The following is an 18,327-nucleotide window of genomic DNA, read 5'->3' on the forward strand; positions in this document are numbered from 1 at the left end:
AATAATAGATGTCAGGTTCTGTTTATTTGCCATCTGTTTTTGAGCCTCTAGGATTCATGTTTCCAACTCTTTCTCTGCAACTGTAGGGGCTAGAAACTTTTTTTTAATGAAACCTGAGATTCTCACACATCACATGTCTCCAGGAGCTGGGACTTGAAAGAAAAATACCTATTGATGTAAGACTTGTGATAAAATTGTGTGAGTTGGCAAAACTACTATATGTACACAAAAATACACACATGAACAGATAGATAAATAGCATATATTTGATTTTCACAACCTACTCCAGTCTTTGAAGTCTTTGTGCCATTATATTATAGAAAGCAGCCGGGTTAATTCTAATAATTCACTTTGAAATTAGTATCTTGCATGCCTCCATGTTATCTTCACTTTGCAAGATCCTCTTCTCTTCCCCCACCCACCTCCAAGTGTGAGTCTTATGAGACCCAGTGAAAGGAAAGGAGGGGGAAATTTATGTCCAAGGAGGTTCCTAAAAGAACTTCATCTTCAAAGAAAATAGAGCTCAGGTCCCTGAGCAGGGACACCCAATTTACTCACTGCAGCATTTAATCATGCTGCTACTCACACATACAACATAAACAGCCCGTCGCATGACGATGCCAGATAAAGCCATTTGCAAAAAACAAAAACAATCAATAAAACATTTTAAAATGAGATTATGAGAAGTAACGTGCAAACAAGTCATCTTGAGATCTGATTCATACTTAGCTAAAGAGACAAAGGGCAAACATTCCAGAAAACTTGCATATACAAATGCAACCAATATAGAAAAATAAAATAAAATCCACAGATTTGCACATACAAAAGAATTAATCATTGTGTGTGAAAAGGAGTAGGTTTTCACAGGTACTACAGATGTATGGGTACTACGGGTTCAAAAGCATTTTACATATCAAAATTTTTGAGCTTTCAATGAGTCCCAATTAATCTAATCTGCAATGTATGCACATGCCACAGAAAAGGGACAAAGTACATCTAAATACTCCACCCTGTACTCAACATTTTGGTGTTTTTATCTTATCGGTCTCCTATTTATTATGGTAGTAGTTTCTGCAGCAGAATCCACAGACTTTGATGCCTTACACTGTCACCCTTGCAATGCCATTTTCCTTGGCCAAGGCAAAGGATGTACTTCAAAGACTTCTTCCTCTGCAGCAAAGTTTATACTAATGTGAAAATATGGTACTCATACAATTTCTTAAGTATGGTATGACAAACAGAAAGAAAGATACACTGTTCTGAATGTGATCACTGCTACAAGTAGGTTCTTAGCACATTTAACCATTAAGGTAGGGTATGTAATTTTCTTCATTTCTTTTAGATATCTTCCATGTATTTCATTTTTTAAGGTTCTTGTGCACTGTCTCAATGAAGTACCTTATATTGCAAAGCACGATAAGAGCCATTAAAGTGTTTGTAAACGTCAAAATTTATCTGATGTCAAAAGCAGCAGGTCCAATGCATCACACCTTTATGTGATCAACTAAATTGCTGGAAGTTAATTTGACAATTAAAATGATAAACATGGTTATTGAAGGAGAGAAAGACCTACAGTAGTCAGACACACTGGGCTAATAAATCTTTGATCTGTCATAAAGATTCCTTAAAACTGGAATTCTAGCATCACCCGAATCAGCAGATTTGGACTCACCTGGCAACCCACATAGCTCACTATATGATAAACAGGAGTAGGACAAGGTCAAGTGGATTAAATTTTATCTTTTCTCCTTTGGGATCCTGGTAGGAATCCAGTCTGAAATTAGTTTGTTGGGTCAATTCCCCCATGGACAGTTTATATTATAAAAACATCCCATAACTGAATACTGCTATAAAAGGCAACATAATCAGTATCTACTCTGGGGAAACTCAAGATTGATTTAGAAGTGAAAAATATGCCTCTTTCTCACTGACAGGGTGCTCTTTCTAGGTCACGTTGAGATCATTTGTGAGGCTGTGTGGGGAGGTTCTTATAATGCCTGCATAATAACCTGTGGTAGAATGTCATAAATAAAAGGCTCAATTGTCAGTGCAGACATTCCTATAACCTTCACAAAATGCAAACTCTCTCTCCTCTAATCTAAACCACTACCTGTATCTATTCTAGGCTTAGTTGCATGCTGTACTGATAAATCTCAGCCACTGCACTTAATGGCTATTTTCAATTACAAAGCCAGGATTATCATGATTAGGAATTATGTTTCTCTGCCTTTATTTTTTTACAATCTTTTGCCTAAAATGTAGATTTTCTGTGGTTGCATTTTTAAGATTTAAAGTCATGGGGATTCGGGAGACACTCATGAAAAGATACTGGCTAGTGACTTTTACTTCAAAGTATTCCCCATGAATATTAGCCTAAATCTGCATTGATTCTTGTGTTCTTTCTAGGTGAAGATTAGAAGATGGATCTTTTCTAGTATAAGTATCCTTGGGTGAAAATATGTATCAAAAGTGTTCACAAAGTGTATCAAAAGTGTTCCTTATCTAATCAGGAAAAAATAGCATGTTACTTTTCTGACCAATCACCACTAATCATCACAGCTCAAATTTCTAATTTGGAAAATCAGTTGCTTAAAGCAAATTGCCCGTGATCAACTCAGAGAAGCTTAAACATAATTTTAAAGAACGTGCAGAATATGTTAGAGTAGCAAATAAATTCAAGGAAATTGCAATCTATTTACAGAGATATACCACGAATAGAAAGGCCAGGCTAAATTTGTTGGATAAGTTGTGCTCTGTGAATTATTCACTCAGATCTAGTGATAAGTAATAAAATGCCTCAATTCTTTTCTGAAATACACATTCTTTTATAGTTACTGAAAATGCAAACTGTAGAGAAATTTTTGTGTGCACGAAAACTTAGTTTACTGCTTTCTCCAATCAAAGTAAGTGATACATTCCAATTTATTATTGCTGTAGCAATTACATTTGTTACCCACAATAGGCTCAACCCTGCTCCTATTGAAATCACTTTAAAGCACTGACTTCAGTAGGAATAGAAGTCGGCCCCAAAGACCAACAGTGAAATCCCTACTTTAGTGGGACCAGGATTTCACCCTACACTACACTGCGTGGAATGGAAGGAAGGCAGCAAAATGGTGCAGAATGCCTTAAGCAGCCTGCTTCCACACATTGAGACCCAGAGACCAAGGAAACTCCTCCATGCAAAAATCACTTGGTCAAGGCTCCAGGAAAGGACAACAACTGCATGGCATCAATTCCCCCGAAAAATGGGGATTACCTGTGTAGAATAATACTGACCAATCGGTAATGTTGTATGTATGTTTTCTGTCCTGATTTAAGAACCCACCCTCAGAGTAAGCCTCAAGTGAAAAGGCCATGAAAACATGAGCACTTCAGGAGCCATGTTGCCATGCGGTGTGGGGTTGGGGAAAGTATGGAGACACCTCAGGGATGATCTTGGTCTCCAACAGGTGTCTTAACATCCACATGTATCTTGTGCTGCGGGATGGGGGAAGCAGATCCCATCCCCAATACAACTATTTGGAGGAAACTTCACCGCTGAAAATTCATTGCATATCTTAATTTTTTTCTGTGCATAGGGGGCAATCTAAACCTGAACATATTTCCTTGTGACTCAGGAAAACCAATTTCTCTTGTACCCCTATTAGGGCACTTCCTCTTTATTCAGCAATGTTTCCAAAATAAATCAGACACACAGGAAAGAAATGGAAAAAATAATTACATTCAAAAACTACATTTTTTTTACAAGAGACAAGAAATAAAATCACCCGAATTTTCTGAGGATGTAATTAGTCATTTGTATTACTTATTAACCTTTGGTGCTAGCAAATCGAGGCTATTGTATGACTGTTGTATCGTTACCGCTAACAACAATTAACTACTGTTCCTTTACTATACCTGCTGTTCTGCTGGCACTCACTGTAAATCCCACTGAAATCAATGGAAGGTTAGAGCACACTTGGGTAGGTTCATTCTACTGCAATGTATCTAGAATGTTTGGAATCAGTCAATGCTTAATATAGCACACAAATCTTGTTAACTCCAGTGAGTTATCAGACATATAAAAACCTGTGAGACAATTCTTATTACATATATAGCAACATTTCCCAGTTACAAATTCTTCTTGTCCAACACAAAATTTAGACCTTGTGACAGAGTGCTGAAAGCAAGCAGCTGACCCAGCACTCTGGTCACTTAGGCACTAAGTTTCACCCCAGAGAAACCCTGATTGAGGGACCAAAGACTTAATTACCTAATGGTCAAATGAGCTAAGGAGCTAATTATCCCATCAGCTGAGAAGGTAGTTAAAAAGCACAGGAAGGAAGTGCAGAAGAGAGGGGCTAGTAGAGCCTAGGGGAAGCTAGGTCTCTGGCTGGTGAGATTGCTTCTGCTTCCTCTCCCTGGAGAAAGGGCTGAGGATTGAAAGACATTGTGGGTAGAATGTGATGGTGGCTTGGTGGTGGTAACAGAAATAAAAACTCACAGAGGTGTTGACAATCAAAAGATGTCCATGGCTGCTTGTGAGGAACTCCAGGGCAGGAGAGGAGCATCCCCAGTTACTGGCTCTAGGTTAGTTTCATAGTTCTTTCCTTTCTCATTCTGCCCCAGGCTCCCCATCCCATAAACTGTCTTCAATAGACCCATATAAAATACTTAAAATGGGATTAAACCAGAACACTCTATCCAAACACCCCCAAAAGGGTTTAGAATTTGATCCCAGATGCAAATTTTGCAGCCTGCTAAATCTCTATAATGGACCACACAAACTCTGAAGAGGAGTAACACTTGGATTTTTTGTGGGATTATCAATCTGGATTTGGATGTGAATTTTGTGGTTGGCCAGAACTGCACAAATCAGTGCCATGGGAGGAACGAAAACTGCATATCCAAAGACCCAGAACTCTGAAGGCTTCAAAAATCCAGATCTATATCCATATTTTACAAGTTCTATATAAATTGTCACCTGGTGCATATTTGGATGAACAACTGTTTTCCGCTTACACAAGTTTCTTTTTGCCGAGTATGATCTATAAAACCAAGGAAATGTGCTTCTTGTGAACTCAGGCTTAGCTTTGCTAGTAGTAAAAATGTATTGTTGTCTTTTGGACTTTCTCCAGTGGACTCAGTAAGGAGAGAAAGAGAGGGGAGGTAAAAAAAAATATGGGGGGGAGGGGAAGTATGAAGGACAGAGAAAAGATAGAGGAGATTGCAATAAAGAGATACAGAGACAAAAAGATTGCCAAAGTAAAGGGAGGGAGGGAAATAGAAAAATAAGGGCACAACTGTAAACTACAGGACAAGGATGATGTCTCTCTGCATATACCTGCCATGGAAACACCCCACTCTTGATTGGGACCTTTGGTCCCAATTACAGTATTATATACTGTAATATAAATACAATTGTTTTAATATAATCATGAGAGATCAAAGTTCATTAAATAGGGAAAATGTGAGCTAAATATAAAATTTAGGATAAAACCTTGAAATAAGAAATTATAATTACAGCTCTGCTTGGAATCGACTTTCTGTGTTAACATGCTGTAAAACAAAGTACGTGGAAGAAAGAGAAGGAAAAACAGGCAAGAAGGAGGGTCGGGTCTGGAAAACAGAAATGGAAGACTCAGTAAGTACAAAAACACAAACAGAATGGAGAACAGTTTAAAAAAATGGAAATCCCATTGATCCATGAATGGGAATTTTGCCAGGGATTTTAAGGGGCCAGGATTTCACCCCAGCAGCACAATAAGAGTGGGTTTTCCAATATGTCTTTTCATTTAGAAAGATTAACCTTTCATATATTTTTCCACTACTTTAACAAAGAATACAATTACTTCAAAGCCGAGCAAGACTCGTCTCAATCTGTGTCCTAAAAATGAGGGCTTGGGACCTGAAAGAAGAAATAATAAGAGAGGGCAAATCTTCCCACATATTGGCTTTAGTTCCCTGTCAGAAGGAAAAGGTGGTATTTTAGACTTCCGTAGGACTTCCTGACAAGCTTAAAGTCCAGAACATATATGTGTTAGCAGGATCAGAACCTTAAACCTTAACAAATCCTCTTTGTGGGTGATGTACATAACGGTATTGCCCTTTTTGTGCTGCAGACTTTCCCTCTTATTCAAGACTGTACTAAACAAACCCTGATTGTGATTTCATTGTTACTGGCGTTTAAAAAGAAATGCAGCATAAGATCTATGCGCGAGGCTGCTGCACATGTCAAATTCTGACAATGATTACTGACCTTTCATGTATGTAATGAGATTGGCTCTAAATAATTTAAATAAATAACCGAAATTATTCAGTTGAAAATGGCATTTTCATTGAGACAAAGACTGTTTCTATTAAAAAAATATTAAGCAGCTATTTTATGAACCAGTGTCCTGGTCTTCACTGTGATTTCTGTGGCCAGCGGAGCAGCTCCGGATTCTTTAATTATAAAATCTGGAGATACTGGTCTTTTATAATTGCTTCTGTGAATTGGGCATGAAGTGTCTTGTTTAATTATTTACTGAGCCAGCAGACTCTTTCGAAATACCAAACTAATGTAATTCTTATTTATAAAATATTCACAATAAAAAATAGGGGTTTTTACATCAAAAAATATAACTCAATTTTTATATAATATTTGGATCTGTCAAGTCTCAGATGAAAATGGACAAACATGTTTAATCTCTGTGCTCTCCACAAATATAAGAGATGGAAGGGAGCAAACACACGCGCACACACACACACAGCAAGGAAGGAAGGGAACAGAAACTACACAATACGCTCATTCTGAGCTGGCAGTCGGCCTTTTGTATGTCTCTTTAAAATGTCTTTCTAGTTGTCCGCTGAATCAGAGGATGTGGCTGACCTGCAGTGGAAACGGCGAGCTAAAGTACAGATGCTTTAGGCAGCATGCCCTCACACATTTTATGGCAGAAAACTCCATAAAAGTGAATGATGTTTTCCTCTCTACAGTTCTTCCCTCCCTCAGAGGTAGTAAGAATGGGGAGCAAAGCTAAGAAGCCAACGGCAGCATTGACACTGAGCCAGCTTGGGTATGTATAGTATACACAATTAAACCAGGTTAAAGCAAACCATAGTCAAGACCAAGAACTTCTTATTTGCAGCCTGCCTGATAGGCCCCATCTGTTTATTCCTCCTGTGCTGTATTTTTATTGAGGATCACCTCACAATTTCAGTGTCTGTAGAGCACAGTCTTAGCAAGTTAAGAAGCACTGGATTTTGAAGGCAGCCCCGTCGGCTTGGGAAGATCCTCAAAAGCCTGACGTTAAGCAGGCACAGGCTGCACTCAGCTTCACCTCAGGGCATGTTTAAGTCTCCAGCAGTCCAAGTACTAGATATGATGCCTGAGTCAGAGATTTCAGTTTAAGACGACATGCAAATTTTAGACAGACGAGGCTCCAGCTACCCCTGCTCTCAGCTGCTTCTTTTCTTGGACTCGTTCCCTCTCTCGCCTACAGATTCCTTCCCTCGCTGTAAGATTTACACCAACAAGGGAAAATATGACACTATCAACAGGCAGCCTCTGATACTGTATTATACAATTCAATAAAACAGATGACATATCAAAACTGGAACTAAGCAAACACTGCAGACACTTGCAGGAAAGAGTTAAGGAGTCTATTAAATGCCAACAAATACTGGCCTGCTGAGAGATGGCAACACAAGGCCCCATTTTAGTATCTGGAAACGAACAACAAAAGAAATTACTTAGATAAAGTACATCAGACATGTAACTAACCTTATAGAGTAAAGGTGATTGTCCTAGCTTCAGAAGTGCGATTTTATTGGTCACATTTGTCATGACTTGAATCAGGACTAAATCTTCTACAGTCCCATACTGCACATCAATGACTTCTGCCTGTAAAGAGAAAAGGTAATTAAGGCTCTATTGTTTGCCATTTACCATTAATGCTTGTACTGACTAAAGCACCATGGACAAGAGGGAAGTAAATTCTACTGGATATTAGCATGTTGCACACTGACTGGCCTGTGTGGACCCTGCTAGTGTGCACTGAAAGCTCCCTAGTGCAGAGTAATGTCGTCCCGCATTAGGGACCTTTTAGCGTGCAACATGCTAGTGTGCATTAGAATTTACACCCCTTTAGTGAGAACAGTCACACTGTGTAAACAAGAATTTAGTGCCACTAAAACAAAATTACCTGTAAGAGCAACAAAGTGCTCAATCAAAGTTCTATAATTAACTTATCTCTATTTCCCAATCATGTTTAAAACTCCAAAGGGCTTGAGAATTAAACATGACTGTTAAATACACTTCTTTCAGCACAATTTTCCACCACAGTCATTGGCTGTGATTTAAGAAGCCCAACAATTTTCACCTATGATCGTGATTTGGCAACGATTCTTTTAATCTAAATTCATTAATGTAAATATAACATTCCATGCTCTACACTCACTGGAGTTGTAGGATCTAAAATCAACAGAATTATGCCGATGCAACCAGAACTGGGAAATCTGCTAATTCATTTTTGAAGTGAAATCACAGATTCATATAATACTTCAGATAAGCAAAAATGATTATGTTAGTCACTCAGGACAATACCCTAATTCCCCCCAGCCTGCCACATTTGTCTTGTGAGATATGGTTCATATGGCTCTTGAGCTATCTATCTATAGCATTAAAAACCTTGTTTCTAATTATCTATCCATCATCCAGGCATTTATGATGAGATTATCTCTGCAGTATTCGAAAGACCACCTCTGAAAATCTGTCACTAAAAATGGGCTTTAAAAAATTGTGGGGGACTTCCCATGTATGTGTAAACCCAGCCCATGTGGAGTCTATACTTCCTTATTGAGCTATTTCATAAGGACACTGTGAGGCCTTACTAAACAGTGTTTGAAGAGGGCTATCTAAGTCAAAATATTATTAAACCCAAGCACTAGGAGAGGTGGAAAAATAACTCACAAATTCTTTTTATACTGGAAGATTTCTTTTCTCCCTCCCCTCATAATTCAAGAAGATTGTGCTCATTGTTTCCACAAAAATTCACCTTTGGGCAGAGACGAAGCATGGAGGAATGTCAGCCTTATGTTGTCATTTTGGAATATTGTCCAAATATTGTTGTTGTCAGGTGATTAGAATATACACTGTGACCGCTATACAGAAATACATTACCAAGAAATCAATCATACGAACAGCTATAAATCAGTGCAGTACAAGAACATTCTTTCAATGTAATAATAATAATTAATAACAACCACCAAATGCCCCTTAGGGAAACTGAATAAAATCAAAAGAATTTATCAAAGTAAGATTCAAATAATCCATAGAGGAACTGTACAGTACAAAAAGGACTTACCTCTTAGTAAGCAAATTTTGGGCAACTGCAAAACCTTAACTTTAACTTAACTTAACACACCACCAACACACTCTTATCAACCTCCTGGCTCCACTCTCTACCCGCAGCATTCCACTCCTCCCTCCTCACAGTCCAGCAGTATGGACTCCCACTACCCACTGCACTCAACACCCATCCCCTGCAGTTTGGCCCTGCTGAAGCACAGCACCCCACTGCATTGTACTCCAAAGGAGAAGGTTAGGTATGATCCCTGGACATACACTAATCTGTAGCTGTCCCGGGACCTCTCCTCCTCTGGAGACCTTCCCTTCCCTCATCCTTCTCCCTGCTGATGTATTTTTGTCATTTGACTCTCTCCTCTGGTTGTTGTCTTTTAATAAAGGAATTGTGTTGGTTTGAAAGCAATCTTTTTGCTATTAAGTGAAAGCAAAAGGAGCACTGCAAAGCAACATGCAATTATATTAAACCCCCTTATTGCATCATGTGCACCAGTCACCTCCTAGCATTACAAGCACTGCAATCCCGAGCACAGAAGCAAATATTAGTGGCTTTCAGCTTCAAATTGTTGCCTCAAGGTATCCCTGATCCTTATGGCCCTGCGCTGTTCCCCTCTAATAGCCCTGGTCTCTGGCTGTTCAAACTCAGCTTCCAGGCGCTAAGCCTCCGCGGTCCAGCCCTGAGTGAAGCTTTCACCCTTTCCTTCGCAAATATTATGGAGCATACAGCATGCAGCTAAAAGCATAGGAATATTGTCATCAGCCATGTCCAACTTCCCATACAGGCATCGCCAGCAGGCTTTTAAATGGCTAAATGCAAATTCAACAGTCTTTCTGCACTTGCTCAGCCTGCTGTTGAACCACTCCTTGCTGCTGTCAAGTTGCCCCATGTATGGCTTCATAGGCCATGGCATTATGGGGTAGGCAGGGTCTCCCAGGATCACAATGGGCATTTCGATTTCCCCTACGGTGATCTTCTGTCCCTGCTTGCAGCTTCTTGAACAGGCCAGTGTTCTGAAAGATGTGTGTGTCATGTACCTTTCCGGACCAGCCTCTGTTAATGTGCGTGAAATGCCCACGGTGATCTACAAGCACTTGGAGAACCATTGAGAAATACTTCTTGCGATTAATGTACTCGGTGGCTAGGGAGTCTGGTGCCAGAATTGGAATATGCGTGCCCCTCCCATTCCATCCCCCCTCCGCAGTTAGGGAAGCCCATTTGTCCAAAGCCATCCTCAATGTCAGGCACGTTGTCCAGAGTCACGGTCTTTCGGAGCAGGTTGCAATTAATGGCCCTGCACACTTTCATCAACACGACTCCAATGGTCAACTTTCCCACTCTGAACTGTTTAGCGAGTGATCAGTAGCAGTATGGAGTAGACAGCTTCCACAGTGGAATCACCACGTGCTTCTCCAGGGACAGGGCAGCTAACATTCTCGTGTCCTTGCACTGCAGGGCTGGGGCGAGCTCATCACACAGTCCCAGGAATGTGGCTTTCCTCATGAAAAAGTTCTGCGGCCACTGCTCGTCGTCCCAGACGTGCATCACAACGTGATCCCACAACTCAGTGCTTGTTTCCCGAGCCCAAAAGCAGTGTTCCACTGTGGTCAGCACCTCTGTGAATGCCACAAGCAATCTCATGTCATAGCTACTTTGCATGGCGAGATCAACTCCTCTTGATCAGAGCAAGCAGCATACTGGTCAGCAGTTTGGGATCCATTCCTGCAGCCCGAAGAGGCAGGGCAGGGCGCACAGTACACAAACCATTGAAAGATGTTCCCAAATGCGAATGGAAGCACAGGGATTGCTGGGATGTGAAGCAATGCATCATGGGGCACTGGGACTGGACCCAGGATACCCCGTGACCCTCTCCACCTTCCCACAAGTCTTAGCGGCAAAACAGAAAGAGGTGTTCTGTGGGATAGCTGCCCAGAGTGCACCGCTCCGAATACCACTGCAAGTGCCGCAAGTGTGAACACGCTATTGCGCAGGCAGCTGGCAGTGTGAACACACAACAGCAGTTTTCCTTCTGCACTCTCTGAGAGGCATTGTAACTGCTGGCACTGTAACTTCGCCAGTGTAGACGCGTGCCCGAAGTATGCCATGTATAGTGTGCGCTGCCAAAACCATGATCTTGACGTGCCATGCAATGTAATAAAATGCTTCAGCAACAAAAAGACATTAGCTTTAAAAATCAAATGCTTGAAATGCAAGGGCAGAAAAATCTTATACTTTGCATAGGTGATTTTTTTAAAATGTGTTCTTTCTAATATCTAGAGAGCATGAGAACTGCTTACTAAGAAAACACAAATGGGAGGTATAGTTCAGATAAAATTTAAAGTACATTATTGGTGTTGTGAACATGTTATTTGAGAGAGATGACAAAAGCATAGTTGAAGAGGTTTTCAAGAGAGTGGAACATATTTCATGTTTTTACCTATACGGATAATCCCAACTGAAAAATCTCTCAGAAGGAACATGAGCATAAACCACCCCTGACAACTGAGAACAAAGAATTCACTAATGTACTGTATAGAAGTTTACACAAAATTTTACATCATTCTATAGCTCCCAATTTTTCTTTCACAAAGTGCCCTTAGAAAATACATACCATATACAATAATTACTTGGAGTCTCAAAAGCCATAATGGTTTGAGAGGTTATAATAAAAATATATATGCTGCATTCTGAGGAGGCCTCTGATATAGTTCCTTTGTGAAATGTGCCTTTTCCACTTATCCTCAAGCAAACTGAATATCACAGCTTTCACCGCTCAGATGAGAAAAAACACATTTAATTTTCCCCAGGCACAAATCCATATACAAAGATATAATAGGGTAAATTGTCAATCCATTTGCTTCCACAACATGCCTTTGTGAAAATGAGGTGCTCATTTATATTCATAAGAATGGCCCTACTGGGTCAGACCAAAGGTCCATCTAGCCCAGTATCCTGTCTTCCGACAGTGGCCAGTGCCAGGTGTCCCAGAGGGAATGAACAGAACAGGTAATCATCAAGTGATCCATCCCATAGCTCATTCCCAGCTTCTGGCAAACAGAGGCTAGGGACACCATTCCTGCCCATCCTGCCTAATAGCCATTGATGGACCTATCCTCCATGAATTTATCTGGGTTTTTTTGAACCCTGTTATGGTCTTGGCCTTCACAAATCCTCTAGCAAGGAGTTCCACAGGTTGACTGTGCATTGTGTGAAGAAATACTTCCTTTTATTTGTTTTAAACCTGCTGCCTATTAATTTCATTTGGTGACCCCTAGTTCTTTGGTTATGAGAAGTAGTAAACAACACTTTCTTATCTACAACAAGGAGTCCGATGGCACCTTAAAGACTAACAGATCTAAAGACTAATCTGTTAGTCTTTAAGGTGCCACCGCACTCCTTGTTGTTTTTGTGGTTACAGACTAACACTGCTACCCGCTGATACTTGACTTCCTTATCTACTTTCTCTACACCAGTCATGATTTTATAGACCTCAATCTATTAATCTCTCCTCATACTGAAGCCGTTCCATACCCCTAATAATTTTTGTTGCCCTTTTCTGAACCTTTTTCAATTCTAATATATCTTTTTTGAGATAGGGCGACTACATCTGCACACAGTATTCAAGATGTGGGCATACCATGGATTTATATAGAGACAACATGATATTTTCTGTCCTATTTGCTATCCCTTTCTGAAATATTCCCAGCATTCTGTTCACTTTTTTGGCTACCGCTGCACATTGAGTGGATGTTTTCAGAGAACTATCCACAATGACTCCAAGATCTCTTTCTTGAGTGGTAACAGCTAATTTAGACCCCATCATTTTATATGTCTAGTGGGATTATGCTTTCCAATGTGCATTACTTTGCATTTATCAACATTACATTTCATCTGCCATTTTCTCGCCCAGTCATCCAGTTTTGAGAGATCCTTTCGTAGCTCTTCACAGTCTGCCTAGGTCTTAACTATCTTTAATTTAAGATGCCTCTATTCAAGATGCCTTTTCTTGTATCATTCCTCCTAAGTATTCTTAATTAGACATTCTCACCTCTCACTTCCCTTTGTATAAAAGAACTATAAGTGTGCACAGCTTGCTATTTACATAGTTCTTGCTTCACAAGTTATGAACTAACTTCCTGGTGAATGCTGTATCTTGATCTAAGACACTATATATTGTGCTTTTCTAAGTAAATACGTGATCTCGCCAAGAACTAATTGATTGAAAAGTCTTACAAAAACATTATTTACTAGGTACCAAGATCGTGCTCACTGCTGTACATAATACTAAGGAATACATGACTTTTTGCTGCAAGGAGTTTACAATGTAAATTAAAGGTAGGATCAAGAGCTCAAGTTAACAAACTATTCCCATGAAAAACGTCCAGACATAAGGGTGTAGTCCACCTAACTTAGAACAGTTGTTGGGTACAATATATGTTAAGGCATGGGAATGGTTAATTATAAAAGGCAATTTAATTACTTTTCTTCCACTTGATGGAACTGTGAAAGTTCATTATACTAAGGGTCCTTCTTATGTGAGTGGATCATCTAGGACTTCTGTCAGTATCTTGATTCTAGGAATATTCATGCCCCCTGCATTTCCCTATAACTTCCAACTGGTTCTCTTGGTGTCAGTTTTCTTTGATATCTCATTTCACCTTTTGGGGGATTTGGATAAACCAAATGCTCTTGTCTACTAACCTGAATCACCAAATCTGAGTACTGAAGTAAGATGTCATATGTAGTCAATGGGTGCCCTTAAAAGATATTGCTAAAAGTTTGTGTAACAAAACCTCATTGAGGCAAATGACTACATTGCACTAAAATCTAGTACTGAAGTTACAAAGTGCTGAAAAGAAACATACATTATGTAAAACTATACGACAAAAAGACAACTACTATTAAGGAAATTACTAATCAAGAGAGTTAGTAACAAAACCATATACATTTGGTAGTACATAGATGAACATTGGGGGTTATAAGTGTGTTTGGTGTAACTCTGCTATACTCATTGATTCCAGTAGAGTTTTTATGAGGGAAGAATTTTGTCCTTGGGGGAAAAACCTAATTATTTTTATTGATTTTCATAAACAAAGACGGAGGATGAGAGAGCTGGAACTGACTGCCTATGGCCTCTCCAGCTGCCACCATCCACTACCCAAAAACAGTTCAGACATAGTGGAGAATTATGGCCATAGAGAAAAAAACACCACTAGATCTGTTATTGAGGAGATTTAACTATTCTAAATCTACCTTCCAACTTTTTGTCCTGCCTTTTACCTTGTCCTGAAAAGAAACTGAAAAGTCTTTTGATGTTGTGGGCATGATTCTTGTCTCTCTCTTTAAGTTGGAGCAAAAACAGGCACATGAAGCAAACAGTGTCAGAGAAAAGGAGGAGAGGATAGATGATGAAGGATTTTTTTCCCCAAAGATAGGTTATTGTTTCTTGTTTCTGCTGGAAAATAAATCCAACCATATTTTCATTGACCCATGCCTGATTTAAAAAACAATAATAAAAAAGTTTTTCTTCTAAACTTATTTCCTCCCCCCATGAAGCACAAAAACACTAACTCCCCCTCCACACACACACACACCAAACTCACTATGCTTATAAATGTTCCAAGTCAGACTACCGCCTGAGTCTTCTGGGGAGTTTTGCATTGTCTATTTAGTTCATAAGCAATTCACGATAGGAACTCTATGACCTCACATGCTGTGTCCAGTCAGCAAATAATAAGGTATTACATCTGGTATCTTTCACAGCTATCCTTTCATCTATTCGTGGGTCATCTGGAAGGGCTTGATACACTTTCAGATAAACTTCAGATCATTGCAAAGAGAGATCCCTTTATCAAAGTCCCCAGTTTAAAGCGTAGCGATAAAAGTCAAAGTTTTCAGTTTCATTTATAAGGGAACATTTGCCAAGGGTAAATAGTAATACTAACCTGGGCCTGATTCTGATCTTACTTACACTAGTATGAATGAGGCGTCACCCTAGTGAAGATAATGGAGTTATTTCGACGTTAGTTCCTCCTGTGATGCTGACACACTGGGCAGTCCAGTTCCTGTACTGATTACAGTTGCTCTCTAGTTGTGGTATTTCTGCCCAGCACATTCAACATCCTCTGTCACTGTCTTCTGCCAGTTCTTCCTTGGACTTCCTTATTTTCTCTTTCCTCCCTTGGGTACCAAATTCAGTGCTTGTTTAGCATGTCTCCTATCTTCCATACGGTGCACATGTCCCAACTACTTGAGCCGTCTTTCTTTGATGATATTTTCTATCGTGTCCTGCTTTGTCAGCTCCCTTATTCCCATTTTGTTATTCTGTCGTTCCACGAAATGTGTGACATCTTCCTCTGCTATCTGTGATAGGCACCCTCCACATTTTTTTCGTTAGCCACTTTCAGCGGCCAAGCCTCTGCTCTGTACAATCAGATAGTATAATCTTACCTTCAATTTGGCGTGGAGACCTCTTTCACCAGGTGTTGTTCATCATTCCAAAAGTAGTTTGCTTTTCCTAATCTTGTATGAATATCTTTATCACAAACACCTTCAAATCTCATCAGACTCCCCAGATAGAACTCTTCTACCTGTTTGATTTCTTTTCCATCCACGTACACTTTTGCATCTTTTGGCCACTTTCCTCTTTTTGTCTTCTATGCATTTATTTTCAGTCGAATTTTTGCTGCTTACTGTTCTACCTCTGAAGTAAGGCTACTCGTTCTGTTCCAAGTCATACTTAGTAAAGCAATGTTGTTGGCAAAGTCAAGGTCACATAACTCTCCGCTAACCATTTTACACCACCTACCCCTTCACTCAGTCTATTGCTAATGCAAAGAAGATTGTTGATAACACACCCTGGCCTGTACCTGACCTCACTGTGCATCTTTTTCTATCACATAAACTCCTTATGATGATGATCAATTTATCTGTTATCCCATACCTTCTAGCAATATTTCAGGGATTCTCTGTCTCTCTGACTTTCTTAAAGTCAATAAAGTTTTTGCCAATCAGTAGATTTTTCAGTGATCTGGCAAAGAGTGAATATTTGTTGACAACATAATCTACCTGGACGGAACCCACCTTGTTCTTCTAATACCATTTTATCCACTGCCTTCTTTATTCTATTAAGCATGATGGTAGCCAATACTTTGTCCAGGATTGGTAGTAGAACAATACCTCTATAGTTTGTGCAATGAGTAAGATCACCCTTTTTTGGCAATGCCATGATGATATCGTCTTTCATGATACCTTAGGGTCAGTGGAGTTGCACTTATGTAAAATCAGCATGAGACTTGATTCAGGCCATTAGTAGCAGAAAGGTCCTGAAACCTTTAGAAAATTTACAGGAAATTATAGACTTGGGAGCCTTAATCAGTAGTTGAACATCCAACAACCATAAAAATGTCTCAGCATATTCTTCAAAATGATCAGCGTTAGGGTGATTTTTTTTAAGGCAAAACAATCGCTACCCTCTGGATCAGATATGGTTGCTCTCTCTCCACTTAACCTCCAACTTCTAACTACCCAGGACTTTCTCTTCTGTCAGCTCTTTACATGTCTTGGAGATGGACCAGAACTACAAAGTCTAGGTGTATTTGGATCCCAGGGTTTTTGGTTCTCTTATCTTGTGATTGTATTGCAGCAGTCATAGCTATGACATCTTATTGCTCCCTACGAAACAAGTAGGGCAGCCCTAGGTTCTATCACACTGAAAACTCTGTATTATAGTCTTCATCAATTTATTTATACATACTTATGTTTTGCAAGCCAGTATGAATAGATATGGTGTCCTGCTTCATGAAGTAATTTGTCCCCTAGTCTGTGAGTTCATTAAAATACTCGTTATTCCTATCTGTGAATAATTGCACATCCTACAAAAGATTTATAGGACCAGGTTACACTGCTATTTCAAGGTTATTAGTATCTCACTCAGTGAGTAGTCTCATTGACTTCAATGGACCTTCTTGTAGAAAAAGGTTCTCCTGAATGTGACTAAGAGTATTAGAATCTGGCCCATTATGTCTGTTTAGAGTAGAAAGGGATTTTTCACACCCAAAATAGATATAAAACTGCACACAGCATTGCATCCCACCTAAAATCAGTAATCTGCTCAGGCACAGACAGTCCAATGCTTTATGGAAGACAAAAACAACTTTGCATTTCCCGGAGCTGAAAGTTTTGGTAGTGAACTTGGCCTTCACAGTAGGTTGAACTTACATATCTGTATAATATTTTGACCTCCTTGAAAACATCTTTAATCAGCTACATTCCACTTAGTATTCTACTGAGGGAAAATCTCCCGAAGTTCAAGGTTTCTCTTTGTTCCCAATTTTTAGAATGACATTGTGAATATTTTTCACATTTATACTAGTTTTCTTTTTCTTTTTTTTAATTCCAAGGGTTACTGAATTAAAATCAAAACGTATTTCTAGCCAAGAGGAAAAAACTGTGCTATGTACTAGGGATGCGCGACTGCCACAAAATCTAAACCTACATAAGTGAGCACTCCCCCCGGTAATCTTTGGATATCTGTTTTTTATTCTTTCTGTTGTATGCTTCATATTTTCATCCTACTTATTTATTATTCTTTTCTCTCTGCTCCTCTGTCCCCAGTCCTTTTCTTCTACAGTTTCTTAGCTGACGGCAAACCTAATATTTGTGTCAAACTTTTGAACACACAAAATACAATTGAGTTTAAAATGAGGAAAATATTGTTTCCCTATCTTTTCTAAATTCTGGCTTTTTGTTTAAGCTAAAACCAGACATTTCTACCTCTGATGAATTTACATTCGGGTAATTACCTTTAATTTTTACACATAAATGGGTCTCTTAAACAAACAACTTTGCCTTTGTTTCAAATCATTGCAGAATATGGGGAATTTTCAGACTTAAACACATCATCAGCAATTTTCACTTTAAAGACTTTAAACTCTGCTCAGAAATGTCTGATTATCAGCCATCTCCCAAAGTTCACTAGTACGACATAAACTTCTAACCT

The 18,327-nt window shown here is 39.3% G+C and overlaps 1 protein-coding gene across 3 annotated transcripts in view; it reads right to left on the minus strand.

The window, feature by feature from the left end:
- NAALADL2 (N-acetylated alpha-linked acidic dipeptidase like 2) overlaps positions 1 to 18,327 on the minus strand; it is an 882,142-nt gene that overhangs the window by 360,463 nt on the left and 503,352 nt on the right. For all 3 annotated transcript variants that reach the window (XM_043521778.1, XM_043521780.1, XM_043521781.1), the window contains one exon: positions 7,748 to 7,867. In XM_043521778.1, coding sequence (XP_043377713.1) covers positions 7,748 to 7,867 — 120 coding nt within the window. The remainder of the gene's footprint in view (positions 1 to 7,747; positions 7,868 to 18,327) is intronic.

This window comes from Chelonia mydas, chromosome 9 (genome assembly GCF_015237465.2).
Source record: "Chelonia mydas isolate rCheMyd1 chromosome 9, rCheMyd1.pri.v2, whole genome shotgun sequence".
Lineage (NCBI taxonomy): Eukaryota > Metazoa > Chordata > Testudines > Cheloniidae > Chelonia > Chelonia mydas.